Genomic DNA, 17,669 nt, shown 5'->3' with positions numbered 1-17,669 from the left:
GCCTGTTCGGGTACACTGAGGGAAAATTTAGCATGGCCAATGCACCTAACCAGCACGTCTTTTGGACTGTGGGAGGAAACCGGAGCACCCGGAGGAAATCCATGAAGACATGGGGAGAACGTGCAGACTCCGCACAGACAATGACCCAAGCCCGGAATTGATACCAGGTCCCTAACGCTGAGGCAGCAGTGCTAACCATTGTGCCACCATACCGATTTAATACGGATCAATGCAGTTCTGGTAATATAATGGTTATGTCATTGGTCTAGAAATCCAGAGAGCTAGACCAATGATCAGGACATGACCTCAAATCCAATCACAGCATCCATGATTAAATTCAATTAAATTCAATTCAATTAATTAAATCTAGGATAAAAAGCTCGCAATAGTAATGGTGACCGTGAACCTACCATATTGTTATAAAGTTCTATCTGGTTCACTGATGGTCTTTCAGCAAGGAAATTGTCCATCCTTTCCCAGTTTGGCCTGTGTGTGGCTTCAGAGCCATAGCAAGATGGCTGATTCTAAATTGCCCTCTGAAATGTCCTATCAAGCTACTCAGTTATACCAAACCACTACAGAAAACTAGAATGTCAAATTGACCCAAGCACTGGATTTGGACAAAATTAAGGTGCAATCAGTCCTGACAACTCTGCAAAATCCTTGTAACTTATGAGAACTTACTAAAATTGCGAGAGCTGTTCCACAGATGAGTCATATAGAACATAGAACAGCACAGTACATGCCCTTCGGCCCTCTATGTTGTGCCGAGCTTTGTCCGAAACCAAGATCAAGCTATCCCACTCCCTATCATACTGGTGTGCTCCATGTGCCTATCCAATAACCGCTTGAAAGTTTCTAAAGTGTCCGACTCCACTATCACAGCAGGCAGTCCATTCCACACCCCAACCACTCTCTGCGTAAAGAACCTACCTCTGATATCCTTCCTATATCTTCCACCACGAACCTTATAGTTATGCCCCCTAGTAACAGCTACATCCACCCGAGGAAATAGTCTCTGAACGTCCACTCTATCTATCCCCCTCATCATCTTATAAACCTCTATTAAGTCACCTCTCATCCTCCCCGCTCTAAAGAGAAAAGCCCTAGCTCCCTCAGCCTTTCCTCATAAGACCTACCCTCCAAACCAGGTAGCATCCTGGTAAATCTCCTCTGCACTCTCTCCAATGCTTCCACATCCTTCTTATAGTGAGGTAATCATAGAAATCATAGAAATCCTACAGTACAGAAAGAGGCCATTCGGCCCATCGAGTCTGCACCGACCACAATCCCACCCAGGCCTACCCCCATATCCCTACATATTTTACCCACTAATCCCTCTAACCTACACATCCCAGGACACCAAGGGCAATTTTAGCATGGCCAATCAACCTAACCCGCACATCTTTGGACTGTGGGAGGAAACCAGAGCACCCGGAGGAAACCCACGCAGACACGAGGAGAATGTGCAAACTCCACACAGACAGTGACCCAAGCCAGGAATCGAACCCAGGTCCCTGGAGCTGTGAAGCAGCAGTGCTAACCACTGTGCTACCGTGCCGCCCAGGTGACCAGAACTGCACACAATATTCCAAATGTGGTCTCACCAAGGTCCTGTACAGTTGCAGCATAACCCCACGGCTCTTAAACTCAAACCCCCTGTTAATAAACGCTAACACACTATAGGCCTTCTTCACGGCTCTATCCACTTGAGTGGCAACCTTCAGAGATCTGTGGAAATGAACCCCAAGATCTCTCTGTTCCTCCACATTCCTCAGAACCCTGCCATTGACCCTGTAATCCGCATTCAAATTTGTCCTACCAAAATGAATCACCTCGCACTTGTCAGGGTTAAACTCCATCTGCCATTTTTCAGCCCAGCTCTGCATCCTATCAATGTCTCTTTGCAGCCTACAACAGCCCTCCACCTCATCCATTACTCCACCAATCTTGGTGTCATCAGCAAACTTACTGACCCGCCCTTCAGCCCCCTCCTCCAAGTCATTGATAAAAACCACAAATAGCAGAGGACCCAGCACTGATCCTGTGGTACACCGCTGGTAACTGGTCTCCAGTTTGAAAATTTTCCATCCACCACCACCCTCTGTCTTCTATGAGATATGATGTGGAGATGCCGGCGTTGGATTGGGGTAAACACAGTAAGAGTTTTAACAACACCAGGTTAAAGTCCAACAGGTTTATTTGGTAGCAAATACCATTGGTATTTGCTACCAAATAAACCTTTTGGACTTTAACCTGGTGTTGTTAAAACTCTTACTGTTCTATGAGATCATAGAAATCATAGAAACCTACAGTGCAGAAAGAGGCCATTCGGCCCATCGAGTCTGCACCGACCACAATCCCACCCAGGCCATATCCCCATGTCCCCACATATTTACTCGCTAATCCCTCTAACCTATGCATCCCGGGACACTAAGGGGCAATTTAGCATGGCCAATTAACCTAACCCACACATCTTTGGACTGTGGGAGGAAACCGGAGCACCCGGAGGAAACCCACGCAGACACAGGAAGAATGTGCAAACTCCACACAGACAGTGACCCAAGCCAGGAATCGAACCCAGATCCCTGGAGCTGTGAAGCAGCAGTGCTAACCACTGTGCTACCGTGATAGCCAGTTACTTATCCAATTGGCCAAATTTCCCTCTATCCCACACCTCCTTACTTTCTTCATGAGCCGACCATGGGGAACCTTATCAAACGCCTTACTAAAATCCATGTATATGACATCAACTGCTCTACCTTCATCTACACACTTAGTTACCTCCTCAAAGAATTCAATCAAATTTATGAGGCAAGACTTACTCTTCACGAATCTGTGTTGACTATCCCGGATTAAGCTGCATCTTTCCAAATGGTCATAAATCCTATCCCTCAGGACCTTTTCCATTACCTTACCGACCACCGAAGTAAGACTAACTGGCCTATAATTACCAGGGTCATTCCTATTTCCTTTCTTGAACAGAGGAACAACATTCGCCACTCTCCAGTCCTCTGGCACTAACCCCGTGGACAGTGAGGACCCAAAGATCAAAGCCAAAGGCTCTGTAATCTCATCCCTTGCCTCCCACAGAATCCTAGGATATATCCCATCTGGCCCAGGGGACTTATCGACCCTCAGGTTTTTCAAAATTGCTAATACATCTTCCCTCAGAACATCTACCTCCTCCAGCCTATCAGTCTGTATCACACTCTCATCTTCAAAAACATGGCCCCTCTCCTTGGTGAACACTGAAGAAAAGTATTCATTCATCGCCTCTCCTATCTCTTCTGACTCCATGCACAAGTTCCCACTACTATCCTTGACCGGCCCTAACCTCACCCTGGTCATTCTTTTATTTCTCAGTCAAGCAACGGCTTGTCACAGTTACACTCAGACTCAACATCCTTCACCACCAGCCTTGGTTATGTCCTGTCCCACTGGCAGAACAGACCCACCAGAGGTTGGCAGCACAGTGGTGGCCTTGGAAGTCTTCAACACTGACCACAGACCTCAAAGTCTCATGGCATCAGGGCATCTATGAGGTGCTGCGGCCGATTAGAAACAGAACTATACTTATCACAATTTGCAATTGCATAGCTTAATACATCCCTTACCACCATGCCAGGGACCAACCTTTGCATAATGAGGAGTGCAGAGGAGCAGCAATAGACATACCTAGAACCTGGTGAAGCTACAGTACAAGACCATGATGCATACTTAACAGCGGAAGAAGCATGTTAGTAAAAGAGTTAAGTAATGTCACAACTACGCAGCTCTGCAGTTCTATCACAGCCAGTCATTAATGGTAGCGGGCAATTAAACAGTTACTGGGAGAAGGAAGCTCCATGAACTTCCCCAAAAGTTCAGGAGACACAGCTGATGCATTTACAACCTTCTTCAGGCAGACATCCCAAGTGGATGATCTTTTCTGGCTTCCTCCTGAGGTCTCCACTACCACAGCAGTCAGTCTCCAGTCAATTTGATAAATAAACAATTGAGTGCACCAATATAGAAACATAGAAAATAGGTGCAGGAGTAGGCCATTTGGCTCTTCGATCCTGCACCACCATTCAATATGACCATGGTTGATCATGCACTTTTAGTATCCCACTCCCGCTTTCTCTTCATACCACTTGATCCCTTTAGCCACAAAGGCCACGTCCAGCTCCCTCTTGAATATATCTAATGAACTGGCCCCAGCAGCTTTCTGTGGTAGAGAATTCCACAGGTTCACAATCAGAGTGAAGAAGTTCTTCCTCATTTCAGTCCTGAATGGCTTACCCCTTATTCTTAGATTGTGATCTCTACTTCTGCACTTCCTCAACATCGGGAACATTCTTCCCTCATCTAGCCTATCCAGTCCCATCAGGATTTTATATGTTTCTATGAGATTCCCTCTCATTCTTCTAAATTCCAGTGAGTACAAGCCCTGTCAATCCAGTCTCTTTTCATAGGTCAGTCCTGCCATTCCAAAAATCAGTCTGGCGAACCTTCGCTGGACTCTCTCAGTAGCAAGAATGTCCTTCCTCAGACGAGGAGATCAAAACTGCACACAATACTCAAGGTGTGGCCTCACCAAGGCCCTGTATAACTGCAGCAAGACATCCTTACTCCTTTATCCAAATCCTCTTGCTATGAAGGCCAGCATGCCTTTAGCTTTTCTCACTGCCAGCTGTACCTGCATGGCAACTGTTCCACCATGACACCTAGGTCATGTTGCACTTCCTCTTTTCCTAAACTGCTACCATTCAGACAATAATCTTCCTTCCTGTTTTTGCCACCAAAGTGGATAACCTCACATTTATTCATATAACATTGCCCACTCAGCCAACCTGCCCAACCCGCCCTGCAGCCTCTTAGCATCCTCCTCACAGCACACATTGCCACCCAGCTCAGCATCGTCTACAAATTTGGAGATATTGCATTCAATTCCTTTGTCCAAATCATTAATTATGTTGTGTATAGCTGGGGTCCCAGCACTGAACCCTGCGGTACCCCACTAGTCACTGCCTACCACCCTGAAAGGGACCTGTTTATTCCCACTCTCTGCTTCCTGTCTGCCTACCAGTTCTCTATCCACGTCAATATATTACCCCCAATACCATGAGCTTTCATTTTGCTCACTAATCTCTTCTGTAGAACTTTGTCAAAAGCCTTTTGAAAGTCCGGATACACAACATCCACTGGTTCACCCTTGTCCACTCGACTGGTCACATCCTCAAAAAATTCCAGAAGATTTGTCAAGCACGATTTCCCTTTAGTGAATCCATGCTGACTTGGACCAATCCTGTCACCGCTTTCCAAATGCTCAGTTATTACATCCTTAATAGTTGACTCCAGCATTTCCCCACCACCGATGTCAGGCTAACCGGTCTATAATTCCCCGTGTTCTCTCTCTCTCTCCTTTTTTAAAAAGTGGGGTTATATTAGCTACCCTCCAATCCGCTGGAACTCTTCCAAAGTCTATAGAATGTTGAAAAATGATCACCAATGTGTCCACTATTTCTAGGGCCACTTCCTTGAGTACTTTGGCATGCAGAGAATTAGGCCCTGGGGTCTTATCAGGTTTTAATCCCATCAATTTCCCCAATCCAATTTCCTGACTAAAAAGGATTTCCTTCAGTTCCTCCTTCATGCTAGGCCCTCTGTTTCCTAGTATTTCAGGCTCGGGGCCTTGACAACATCCCAGCTATGTTGCTGAAGGCTTGTGCTCCAGAATTAGCTGCAGCTCTAGCCAAGTTCTTCCAGTACACCTATAACACTGGCATCTACCCAACAAAGTGGAAAATGGCCAAGGTATGTTCTTTCCACAAACAGCAGGACAAATCCAACCTGGCCAATTACCACTCCATCAGTCCTCTCTCAAAGAGATGAAAAATATAATCAATGGCAAAAGAGGCATTTAACCACTAATAACATGCCCACTGACACGCAGCCTGTGTTTTCTGTCAGGAACACTCAGCTCCAGACCTCATTACCGCCTTGATCCAAACATGGGCAAAACAGCTGAACTCCAGAAGTGGAGGAGAATGATATCCTGACATAAAGACAGCATTTGATAATGTGGTATCAAGTAGTCACAGCAAAACTCAAGTCAATGTAAATTGGGGGAAAACACTCCAATGGTTGGAGTCATACCTAGCATGAAGGAAGATGGCTGTGATTGGTGCAGACCTATCATCTCAGCTCCAGGACATCACTGTGGGAGCTCCTCGGGGAAGTGTCCTGGGTCCATCTTCAGCTGCTTCATTGTAAGTGGGATTTTTGCTGAACATTGCAGTGTTCAATTCCATTCCGAGCCCCACAGTTAATGAAGCTGTCCATACCCACACGCAGCAAAGCCTGAGTAGCATTCAGGTTTGGGATGAGAAGTGGAAAGTAACATCTGCACCACCCAAGTACCAGAGCAGCAAGTGCATGGTAACACCACCTCCTCAAACTTCCCTCCAAGCCATACTGCTATTCCTTCATTGTTGCTCAGTTAAATCCTGGAACTTTCTCCGTAAGGGCACTGAGGCAATACTTTCATCACATTGACTATAGTGGTTCAAGAACACAGCTCACCACCACCTTCTCATGGGCAATTACGGTGGGCAATAAATGTTGAGCTTGTCAGCAACAACCACATTTCATGAATTAAAAAAACTCCCTTTTAGACGTCCCTCAATTATCTGTGTAATTAATAAGGCTGGTTATCAAATTGTACAGTACATAAGCTTAATGATGGAAAATCTTAAGTTGTATGTATTATTAAAGTGCTGAGAAGTCTGTGGTAGTTGGCATCTCTTTTAAATGCCAAAATACTGTAATGTAACTTCAATGTTGCTGAAAAAGACACTTGCTAGCTAAGCTTTTCATCTTGTACACATCAGGATAGCTCACAAGAAATAACCAACAGCAATGGGGGAACAACAATTTATACTGCAGGAAAAGAGAATGCTGAATGGTTGGCAAGTGGACTCTGATCCGTGGAGGCATTGCCATGGAGAATGCAGCACGGAACAGTTAACTGTCCAGTTTTTCAAATTCAAACCAGGGACATCAGTTCTGAACGGTCAAGGCATTGCCCTGGGGAACGAACAAGGCTTTTGTTTAGTTGAAAAAGGCACAAAGTGTGGACATGTTCCTTCTGTCTGCAAGGAACAGGGCTGCGTGTGTGAACATATGTGGCTTCTGACATGTGTAAGTGAGTCACATTACGAGCCTGACTGACCATCTTAAATTGGTTTTCAGTGTAACTCTTGGCACAATCAGGATTGTTTAGCAGTTGTCCAATTAGGGAATCAATGTTGGGCGCTATGTTTTGAGTTTTGCAAGCACAGCACTTTGCCTGTTGCGAAAAGGCAAAGGATATGCTGCTTGATACGATTCACCAATTAGTCTATATAACTGGCAAAGCACCAGTGCTGAAATTCAATTTCTGAACATCAAATTTACCCCATGAGATCAGAAACTATTAAGGACCTTCCTACATCTCAACCCAACTGCTGCTAATACTGTCATCTATGCAGCTGTCTCCTTCAGATTAACCATTTCAACGACCTCCGTAAAGGCCTCCACCCTTCATCCTTTGTAAACTTCATTCAAAACTTCTACTGCCCATATACTATCATGCATCGCTCCACTCACCTATTATTCCTGCCTTTAAAGTAAAATTCTCAGCTGCATTTTCATTTCATGGCCTTCTTTGACCACACCCTATAGCCTTGTCCAGCTGTACAATTCCACCATCTTCAAATGTTAAGCTTCTCTATGTCAGGCCCATTTTGCAACCCCCCCCCCAAAACTCTCTGCTCTGTGTTTTTGGCCACCTGGAATCCACATTGGAGAATTCACCTCCCAACCCTTTTTCTTCTTTTAAAACTTCCTTTAAATATTATCTTTTTACCATGACCCCATTTAATATCACTTTGTTTGGCTTGAAGTCCATGCAGTGATGATGTTTTTGAAGCACTTGGGACGTTTCTGCATTAAAGGCTCTGTATATGTATAGACACTGAGGTTTTTATAGAGACTAATAGGATTCTGTTGAAACCAAATGCATGACAAAAAATGGTATGACTGAACAGTGATAATGTCAGCAATAGTCTATTTGCATCAATAAGTGGTGATCTCTGTTACGTGCCACCACCACAGATGTCGAACGCTCTCTCAAGTTGCAACGCCCAAGGTCGGCATATGTAACTACACTAAAAATGAATACATTAGCTAAAATGACTACCACTTTCTTATCAGTGTCCAATGATGCCCTAAAGATAATCAGCGCATGAAATGTGGAAAAATAAACTCAAAAAGGTCAAGTAACTTGAAAGTTCTGGATTTGTACTGTTAACATCTGGGCCTGTAGCATTACTATAACTGCAGTATGTGGGCATTTTAGCTTTGAACAATCTAAAACAAATCTTATCTTGTCACAAGTAGGCTTACATTAACACTGCAATGAAGTTACTGTGAAAATCTCCTAATCACCACACTCCGGCGCCTGTTTGGGTACACTGAGGGAGAATTTAGCGTGACCAATGCACCTAACCAGGACGTCTTTTGGACTGTGGGAGGAAACTGGAGTACCCGGAGGAAACCCACGCAGACACAGGGAGAACGTGCAGACTCCACACAGACAGTGATCCAAGCCAGGAATCAAACCCAGGTCCCTTGGCTCTGTGAGGTAGCAATGCTAACCACTGTGTCACCGTGTCTTCGTTGTGATTTTGGGAACTATTTAATTATGAGGACGGCACTGTGGCACAGTGGTTAGCACTGCTACCTCACAGCGCCAGGGACCAGTGTTCAATTCCAGCCTTGGGTGGCTGTGTGGAGTTTACACATTCTCCCCATGTCTGCATGGGTTTCCTCCGGGTGCTCCGGTTTCCTCCCACAGTCCGAAGATGTGCGGGTTAGGTGGATTGCCCATGATAAATTGCCCCTTAGTGTCGGGGATAGCAGAATAAATATGTGGGGTTAGAGAGATAGGGTCTGGGTGGGATTGTTGTTGGCGCAGGCTCAATGAACCAAATGGCCTCCTTCTGCATTGACAAAGTCCAACTGTACCACAATTACAGTTTTATAGTTGCTTATAGAACTTGAATATGGCTGAAAAAGGCATGTTGTCAAAGTTTTGCGGCTTGCAATCATCAGGATAGATTCACAAGAAAACCAAATCTCAAAAGGAACAACAACTTATACTATACGAAGAGATTGTGCTGATTGGTTGGCAAGTGGACTCTGATTGGTATTTTGTATTCTTGCAAATCTGTCTTGATAAGTGCGCGACAAAAAGCTGCAACAGCATCTCTCTCTTTTCAGCAACTACAGTTTTAGTTGCAATACATCATTTTCTAGTCAAATATAAAATGTTCACGTCTAGCAGAGAAGACTTTGGAAATTATAACTCTAAATTACTTTGGCATATGTAAAAAGTAGTTTAGATGCAGTAAAAATGTACATAGGTATATGTTGCAAATACAAAAACCAAGTTGTAGTGATAGACCCTGGCTGAATTCTGCAAAACTAGTGTCAAATGTGTAAGACCCATCTTACCTGGATTTTCGGTTTGGTCAATCTGTGCCATTGTTATTAAATGCTTGTGGATCAACTCCTACAAAGAAACGTTAATAAATTACACAGAGTGGTTTCATCATTTATAACTTTATCCACTCCAGTTAAGAGCAAATGTATAAGTAACACAATGACAACATGCTGATTGACTACCATCCTGCTCTGTGAAATGACATGTTATATATTATCCCAAGGCCTCTATTCCCTCAGTCAAATCTTTACATTTTAAATGCAAGTAACTTATGCACTTCAGGCATACTGGCCATCCATTTCCTTGTTCATTCACCCTTCCATTATCACCATCCCTCACCAATCCAATCCTTATTGCATAGTTCTACATTACACTAATTCTACGAAGTACATGACCAGTTCTGAACACTTGATCACTGAACTTTCCCTCCTCAAAAACCTCCTTGCCGACATCACAATACACCATCATCCGGCACTGTCCCCACACCTTCAAAATGCTCCTGCCTCCCATGCATAAGAAAAACATTAAGCCCTTCCCCATCCGCTCGCAATTTTTTCTTCCTCTAAGTCCTCAAATTATTGTTTGTATGACAACTATGTGTCACTTTTCTCATTTTCAATTTTATGAGATGCCTGTAAACAGTCTCCATTCCAACCTACCTCAGACTGCCTTCCACTCAATGTCCTAGTTTGTATCTTTCACTTCTCAAACACTCATCTATTGTTTGTTCTCTTTCCTTCCACTCCAATATTGGTGACTAATATTTCAGCCATTTGCTTTATGGAACCTGAATCACTTCTGTTTTCAGAATCCTGCTAAAAACCTCACTCTTCATCCAATCTTTCCACCCTGCCCCCAAACTTCATCCCATCTATTCCTTTCCTCTGCTTTGGTATTCATAATTTTGTAAAGCACTAGAGACATTTTTCTAGCACGAGTCGAGTTGCATTGTGAAGCATTCTAGAATACAAAGCCTCAGAATATTGTTCATATATTGAAATACAGTGGCTGAGCCAAGCTTAGTTATGGACTATTTGTTGAGTGAGGTGGGATCATGAAGGGAGTTTCTTTTTTTATATAGCCAGTCCAGACACAGCACAAATTGTGCTGGGTTTTCTCAGAAGAATCCAAGAGTTTCTAATCCAAGCAGAGCTGTGATGTCTGCTGCATAACTGTCACATAGATGATGAAGGCACATTCGAGATTCAATTGTGTCTTTTAAAAGGGAAGTAGATAAGCAACTGAAGGGAAAACACTTGAGGCTATGGGGAAGGGGGGGAAACAACTAATAGATCTTGCAGACAGCCAGCATTGGCTGGTGAAATGGCCTCCTTCTGTGCTGTAACCACTCTATGATTGTATGGTTCTATGAATGACACCAAATGCAACCATATGAATCTATGGACCACATTGAAAGCCACAAATACAGACACAGCTTCCTTACCCTTGATCAGCAGTACCAAACAACTTTTTAAAAACCTTGATGTTTAATCGGCACTGCATGGGAATTGTGCACTCTGAAAAACAAAGCTTGTCCAATAGGCCTTGCTGCTCTGCAGAGGAACCTGGGTGTCCTTGTGCAGGAATCTCAAGGAATTGGTTTGCAGTGCAGCAGGTAATTAAGGCGGCAAATGGAATTTTGCCCTTCATTGCTAGAGGGATGGAGTTTAAAAACTGCGAGACTATGTTGCAGCTGTATAAGGTGCTGATGAGGCCACACCTGGAGTACGGTGAACAGTTTTGGTCTCCTTACTTGAGGAAGGATATACTGGCACTGGAGGGGGTGCAGAGGAGATTCACTAGGTTGATTCCGGAGTTGAGAGGGTTGGCTTATGAGGAGAGACTGAGTAGACTGGGGCTATATTCATTGGAATTCAGAAGAATGAGGGGAGATCTTATAGAAACATATAAGATTATGAAGGGAATAGATAAGATAGAAACAGGGAAGTTGTTTTCACTGGCGGGCGAAACTAGAACTAGGGGGCATAGCCACAAAATAAGGGGAAGCAGATTTAGGACTGAGTTGAGGAAGAACTTCTTCACCCAAAGGGTTGTGAATCTGTGGAATTCCCTGCTCAGTGAAGCAGTTGAGGCTACTTCATTGAATGTTTTGAAGGGAAGGATAGATAAATTTTTGAACAGTAAAGGAATTAAGGGTTATGGTGAGCGGGCGGGTAAATGGAGCTGAGTCCACAAAAAGATCAGCCATGATCTTATTGAATGGCGGAGCAGGCTCGAGGGGCTGGATGGCCTACTCCTGCTCCTAGTTCTTAAGTGTCATCTTACATTGATTATATGTTGCAATCATTGGCAATTTTAAAAACAATTTGCCATTCCACAATTTAAAAATGTATTGCGAGCACACAATGGGTTAATAATTGGATGACACTGAAAAACTTCAGAAGGGAAGAAAATACAAAGAGAATCCATTTGCTGACATAATTGCCCTTTTCACTTTCTCCTTTACGATTGATGACAGAAGTCCTGGTTTCCCTTCTTTCTGCATATTAGCGTCTACCTTGGTTCAGTTCAATTTGATTGAATTCAATTCAGTGGATTCAATTCCATAAGACCATAAGACATAGGAGCAGAATTAGGCCACTTGGCCCGAGTCTGCTCCGCCATTTAACCATGGCTGACATTTTTCTCATCCCCATTGTCCTGCCATATTCCCCATAACCCCATTCCAAGGTTTGGAGTTTCCCAGTCCAAAGATCTGAGTTCATAATCTAGGCTGATCATTCAGTGTATTAATGAGGAAGTACTGCACTGATGGAGGAGTCATCATCCATCGCAAAGTCAAGTGCCCATAAAATATCCCATAGAAAGGGAAGAGCTCATCCGGTGTGCTGGTCAACATTTATCCCTCAACCAACATTACTAAACTATGTACCTGACCAATTATCACAATGCTGCTGTAGAACTTTGCTGTATGCTAAATGTTTGCAACATCTCTCAACATTACAACACTGAATACATTGACTGTGAAGTGCCTTGAGACTTTCAGAATCATAGAAGATGATATCTGTAAGGTCTTCCTTTTTTGTTATTTAATTTGTCAGCCGGTCTTGTCCATTTGCTTAGACAATTGCTCTAGGCAAATAGACAAGATCAGCTGACAAATATAATAACTCGACCTTTTGGCTAAGATCAAGCCCAAGATCAGGCACAATGTCTTTTCTTGTCAGCTTGGATCTCGTTTGCTTCTCTTGTGGGGACCATGAATGGAATTCAAGTTGAATTGTTTTTTTGCAGCAAGCAAGGTGAGGAATTAAGGGCCTGTCCTGCCTACTCTGTGCATTGGCTTTGTAACTTTAAGAATGGAGCAATTTTTTTAAACATTGCTTGGACAATTGGTTGATGTCTCTTGCATGAATTTCAATGGATTTCCTGTGAAATAACAGTAGTTGGAGGGGGAGGGGAAACGCGTGTTGCGAGCGTGGGAATAGCTGTGTTTCTGTGCGCTCTGGTGCTACTCATCCTTTAATCCTTTCACTTATCATGCTCACGCAGCCCATACTTACTTAATCCAGGAGCGAGAACTCCTTATTATGACTCTAAGAATTTTGGCTAAACGTTGGTGACAAAATGCTGAGAAACATTAAGAAAATTGCTGATAAAAGAGAGCACTCAGAAATAACTGGGGTGGAGCTGAGTCCTCAACATAGTGACTCAATCCATGAATAGGCTCTCAATCTGGCACTCTCAAAGGCATTAAAGCTGATGACTGCTAATATAATATGAGAAACTTGGCTCATTAGTGCAGAATATCAATGCTCATGCTTTAGAACAACAGAATACTGGTAAAAGGCTTGACGAAGCGGAGGAGAGAATCCTTACTGCCAAAAATGCGACTTCCTCAGTTGAGGCCTGCTTACGATCCTTGGAAAAGCAGCAACATGGTATGTCAGAATTCCTAGACAATCTTAAGAACCGAGGTTGGATGAAAAATGTCTGGGTTGTTGTTTTACCGGAAGGAGCTGAGGTTAAGTTCCCAGTTAAATTCTTTGAGAGCTGGCTACCATGTTTTCTTAATCTGGATATGAAAGCTGGGCGTATTAACTTAGAAAGGGCAGATTGCACCCTGTTTCTGAGGCCAAAGGACAATCAACAACCCCGGCCCACAATTACGTGTTTTCATAACTTCAGAGATCGCCCAAGAATATTGGAGGCAGCTAGACATAATGGGGTCTTGTTCTATAATATAACAAAGGTCTCTTTCTTCCAAGATTTCTCGGTGTAAGAGGTGCGTTTTACTTAGGCTTGACTATCTCAGAGGTTATCCACTGCTGATAACCACCACAATATATTTTATGATGCGGTGCAAGGCAGCGTTGTGATTCTGAGCCGAAACGTCTGCATCAGGGCGAATTCTCATGTTATGAAACTGAGAATTATCTCCTTAGATCAGTTGGCAACCTATCCATGATTTGTACAGAATTCTTTACAGGTCAGTGACCATGTCACCATACCAATAGTCCTTCTTTGTGCATGAGCTCTTGGCTAAAAAGTCCTTGGAGTGGTTTGACACCGGGTTGAAGCCTCCAACTGTTCTGTCACAGCTATCTAATCTAACCTAAACTATTTCTGTAAAGAGATTGAAGATAAGAGCTAATGGCCATCACCCAAGGAGAAAGAAATTGTTGCAATGGCTTCACAGGAACAAGGGTTGGTTATCATATACAGATCTGTCTGTCTGCAAATTCAAAATATTTTCATGAAGCTGCTCAGCACTTAAAATAACTAAAGACTTAAATCAAGCTTGATTATACTTTTATGGAGAGTGGAGAATGTTGAATGAAAAAAATGGAAGGTTTAGATTAGCCATAGGAAAGGAGCAATCTAAAGTAAAAATACTAAATTGGAGGATGGCCTTTCTCGGGAGGGGCGGGGGGGGGGGGGGGGGTAGAGAGAGGGAGGGAGAGAGAGAGAGAGAGGGTGGAGGGGAAGGGGGGAAAGAGAGAGAGAAGAACAGATATGTGCAGATAAATTGGATTCAAAGAATCCCAGGCAAAACCAGCAGAAAAATGAGCTGTCTTTAAAGAAGAGATGGTTTGGCACAATTAAGATAAATTCCCACAAGGAAAGAAAGATGGGGGAACCAAAGCCAGAGTTTAGGATGACAAGAAAGATAGAGAGTAAAGTGAAACAGAAAAAGGGTGCATATAACAAATGCCAGGCTGATAATACAAGTGAAAACCAGGTTGTAATATTAAAAGCTCAAAGGAGGTAATAACGGAAATCAGAAATGCAAAAACAGAGTATGAGAAAAGGCTGGCAGTTAACATAAAAATGAACCTGAAGATTTCTGTAAACATATAAATAGTAAAACAGTGGAAGGAACTTAAGAAATAAGAGAAGTAGACCATTCAGACCCTCAAACCTTGTCATTCAATCTGATCATGGCTGATTTTCTACCTCAAACCCCACTTTCCAGCCAGTTCCCCATATTTCTTGATTCTCGGAGAACAAAAATCTATTGATTTCAGTGTGGATAGGTCAACAATGAAGCCTCCACAACCCTTTGAGATAGGGATAGACAATTCCAAAGATTTGTACCTTCTCAATGGCCTACTTGTCAAGTCTCTTCAGGACCTTGTATGCATCATAAGAACATAAGAAATAGAAGCAGGAGTAGGCCATCTGGCCCCTCAAGCCTGCTCCGCCATTCAATAGGGTCATGGCTGATCTGATAGTGGGTTCAGTTCTATTTACCCGCCCGCTCCCCATAACCCTTAATTCCCTTATTGGCTAAAAACCTATCTATCTGTGACTTAAACACATTTAATGAGGTAGCCTCTACCGCTTCATTGGGCAGAGAATTCCAAAGATTCACTACCCTCTGGGAGAAGACGTTCCTCCTCAACTCTGTTCTAAATTGACTCCCCCGTATTTTGAGGCTATGCCCCTTAGTTCTTGTTTCCATTGTAAGTGGAAACAATCTTGATGTTTCTACCCTGTCTAGCCCCTTCAGTATCTTATATATCTCTGTAAGATCTCCCCTCAACCTTCTAAACTCCAAGGACTACAGGCCCAGTCTGCTCAATCTCTCCTCATAAGCCAACCCCCTCATCTCTGGAATCAACCTGGTGAACCTTCTCTGCACCCCTTCCAAAGCCAATACATCCTTTCTTAAATAAGGGGACCAAAACTGTACACAGTACTCTAGGTGCAGCCTCACCAGCACCTTGTACGGTTACAGCATGACCTCCCTGCTTCTATGCTCCATCCCCCTCGCGATAAAGGCCAACATTCCATTTGCCTTCTTGACCACCTGCTGCACCTGCAAACTGTGTTTTTGTGATCCATGCACAAGAACCCCCAGGTCCCTCTGCTCAGTAGCATGTTGTAATTTTTCACCGTTTAAATAATAGTCCCTTTTCCTATTATTCCTTCCAAAGTGGATAACCTCACACTTACCAACGTTATACTCCGTCTGCCAGATCCTCGCCCACTCACTTAACCTATCCAAATCTCTTGCAGACTCTCTGTGTCTTCCACACAATTTGCTTTCCCACCCATCTTAGTGTCATCTGCAAACTTTGTTACCCTACACTTGGCCCCCTCCTCCAGATCATCTATGTATATGGTAAATAGTTGAGGACCCAGCACCGATCCCTGCGGCACGCCACTAGTCACGGATTGCCAACCAGAAAAGCACCCATTTATACCTACTCTCTGTTTTCTGTTAGATAGCCAATCTTCAATCCATGCCTACACTTTACCCCCAACTCCGTGCACCTTTATCTTTTGCAGTAACCTTTTGCGAGGCACCTTATTGAAAGCCTTCTGGAAATCCAAATACAATACATCCACCGGTTCCCCCCTGTCAACCGCACTCGTCACCTCCTCAAAAAACTCCAGTAAATTAGTCAAACATGACTTTCCCTTCCTGAATCCATGCTGCACCTGCTTGATTGAACCATTCTTATCCAGGTGTCCTGCTATTTCTTCCTTTATGATAGATTCCAGCATTTTCCCAACTGCGGATGTTAAGCTAACCGGCCTGTAATTACCTGCCTTTTATCTGCCTCCTTTTTTAAACAGTGGCGTTACATTAGCTGTTTTCCAATCAGCTGGCACCTCCCCAGAGTCCAGTGAATTTTGATAGATTACAACTAATGCATTTGCTATTGCCTCTGCCGTTTCTTTTAGTACCCTGGGATGCATTCCATCCGGACCAGGGGACTTGTCTACCTTTAGTCCCATTAGCCTACCCAGCACTACCTCTTTAGTAATAGCGATCGTTTTAAGGTCCTCACCCTCATCAATAAGATCACCTCTCATTCTTCTGAAGTACAGAGAATATAGATCCAATTTACTCAAGATCTCATCATAGGAACAAATCGAATGAACAAACCTTCGCTGTACTGCTTTAAAGTGTAATTTTCCTCAGATATGGAAAGCAAAACAGTATATAGTACTCTACCTGCAAACACACCAAAGCCCTATACAAGTGTAGCAAAGACTTCCTCATCCTTGGACTCAGTTTCTTTGCCATAAAGACCAACATGTCATTTGCCTTCTTAATTGCTTGCTGTACCTGCATGCTAACTTTGTGTTCTCAGTACAAGTACACCCAAGTCCTGCTAAACAACATCATAAATGTTTCACACCTTTTAAAAATATTATTTTTTATTATTACTACAAAAATGAATAAGTTCACACTTCCCCACATTATACTCCACATGCCACTTTGTTACCCAATTCACTTAATCTGTCTATATCTTTTTGCAGGCTTTTTGTGTCCCTCTCACAGCTTGCATTCCCACCTTGCTTTGTATCATCAGCAAACTTACATGCATTATTCTTAATCACTTTGCTTAAATTGTAAATAGTTGAAGCAGCTTTCCACAGCCTGCCAACTTGAAAACATCCTGTTTGTTGATATTCTCTACTATTGTTGGTCAACCATTCCTTCTTCCATAATATTACCCCCAAATCCATAACTCCTTATTTTGCACATTAATCTTTTGTGTGGCATTTAATCAATCCAAATATACAACATCTACGAGCTCATATTCATCTACAGTATTAGCTACATCCTCAAAAAAACTATTTGCCAGGCACAATTTCCCTTCTGCAAAACCCATGTTAACTTTGTCTGATCAGATTTCCTTAATAATAGATTCCAGTATTT

General features: G+C 43.2%; 1 protein-coding gene across 1 annotated transcript in view; it reads right to left on the bottom strand.

Moving 5' to 3' along the window:
- pan3 (poly(A) specific ribonuclease subunit PAN3) overlaps positions 1 to 17,669 on the bottom strand; it is a 157,396-nt gene that overhangs the window by 35,336 nt on the left and 104,391 nt on the right. The window contains exon 8 of the mRNA XM_078222194.1: positions 9,541 to 9,598. Coding sequence (XP_078078320.1) covers positions 9,541 to 9,598 — 58 coding nt within the window. The remainder of the gene's footprint in view (positions 1 to 9,540; positions 9,599 to 17,669) is intronic.

The sequence above is a fragment of the Mustelus asterias genome, chromosome 10 (assembly GCF_964213995.1).
Source record: "Mustelus asterias chromosome 10, sMusAst1.hap1.1, whole genome shotgun sequence".
Lineage (NCBI taxonomy): Eukaryota > Metazoa > Chordata > Chondrichthyes > Carcharhiniformes > Triakidae > Mustelus > Mustelus asterias.
The sequence above is the reverse complement of the archived record's forward strand: the minus strand, read 5'-3'. Positions and strand labels throughout refer to the sequence as shown.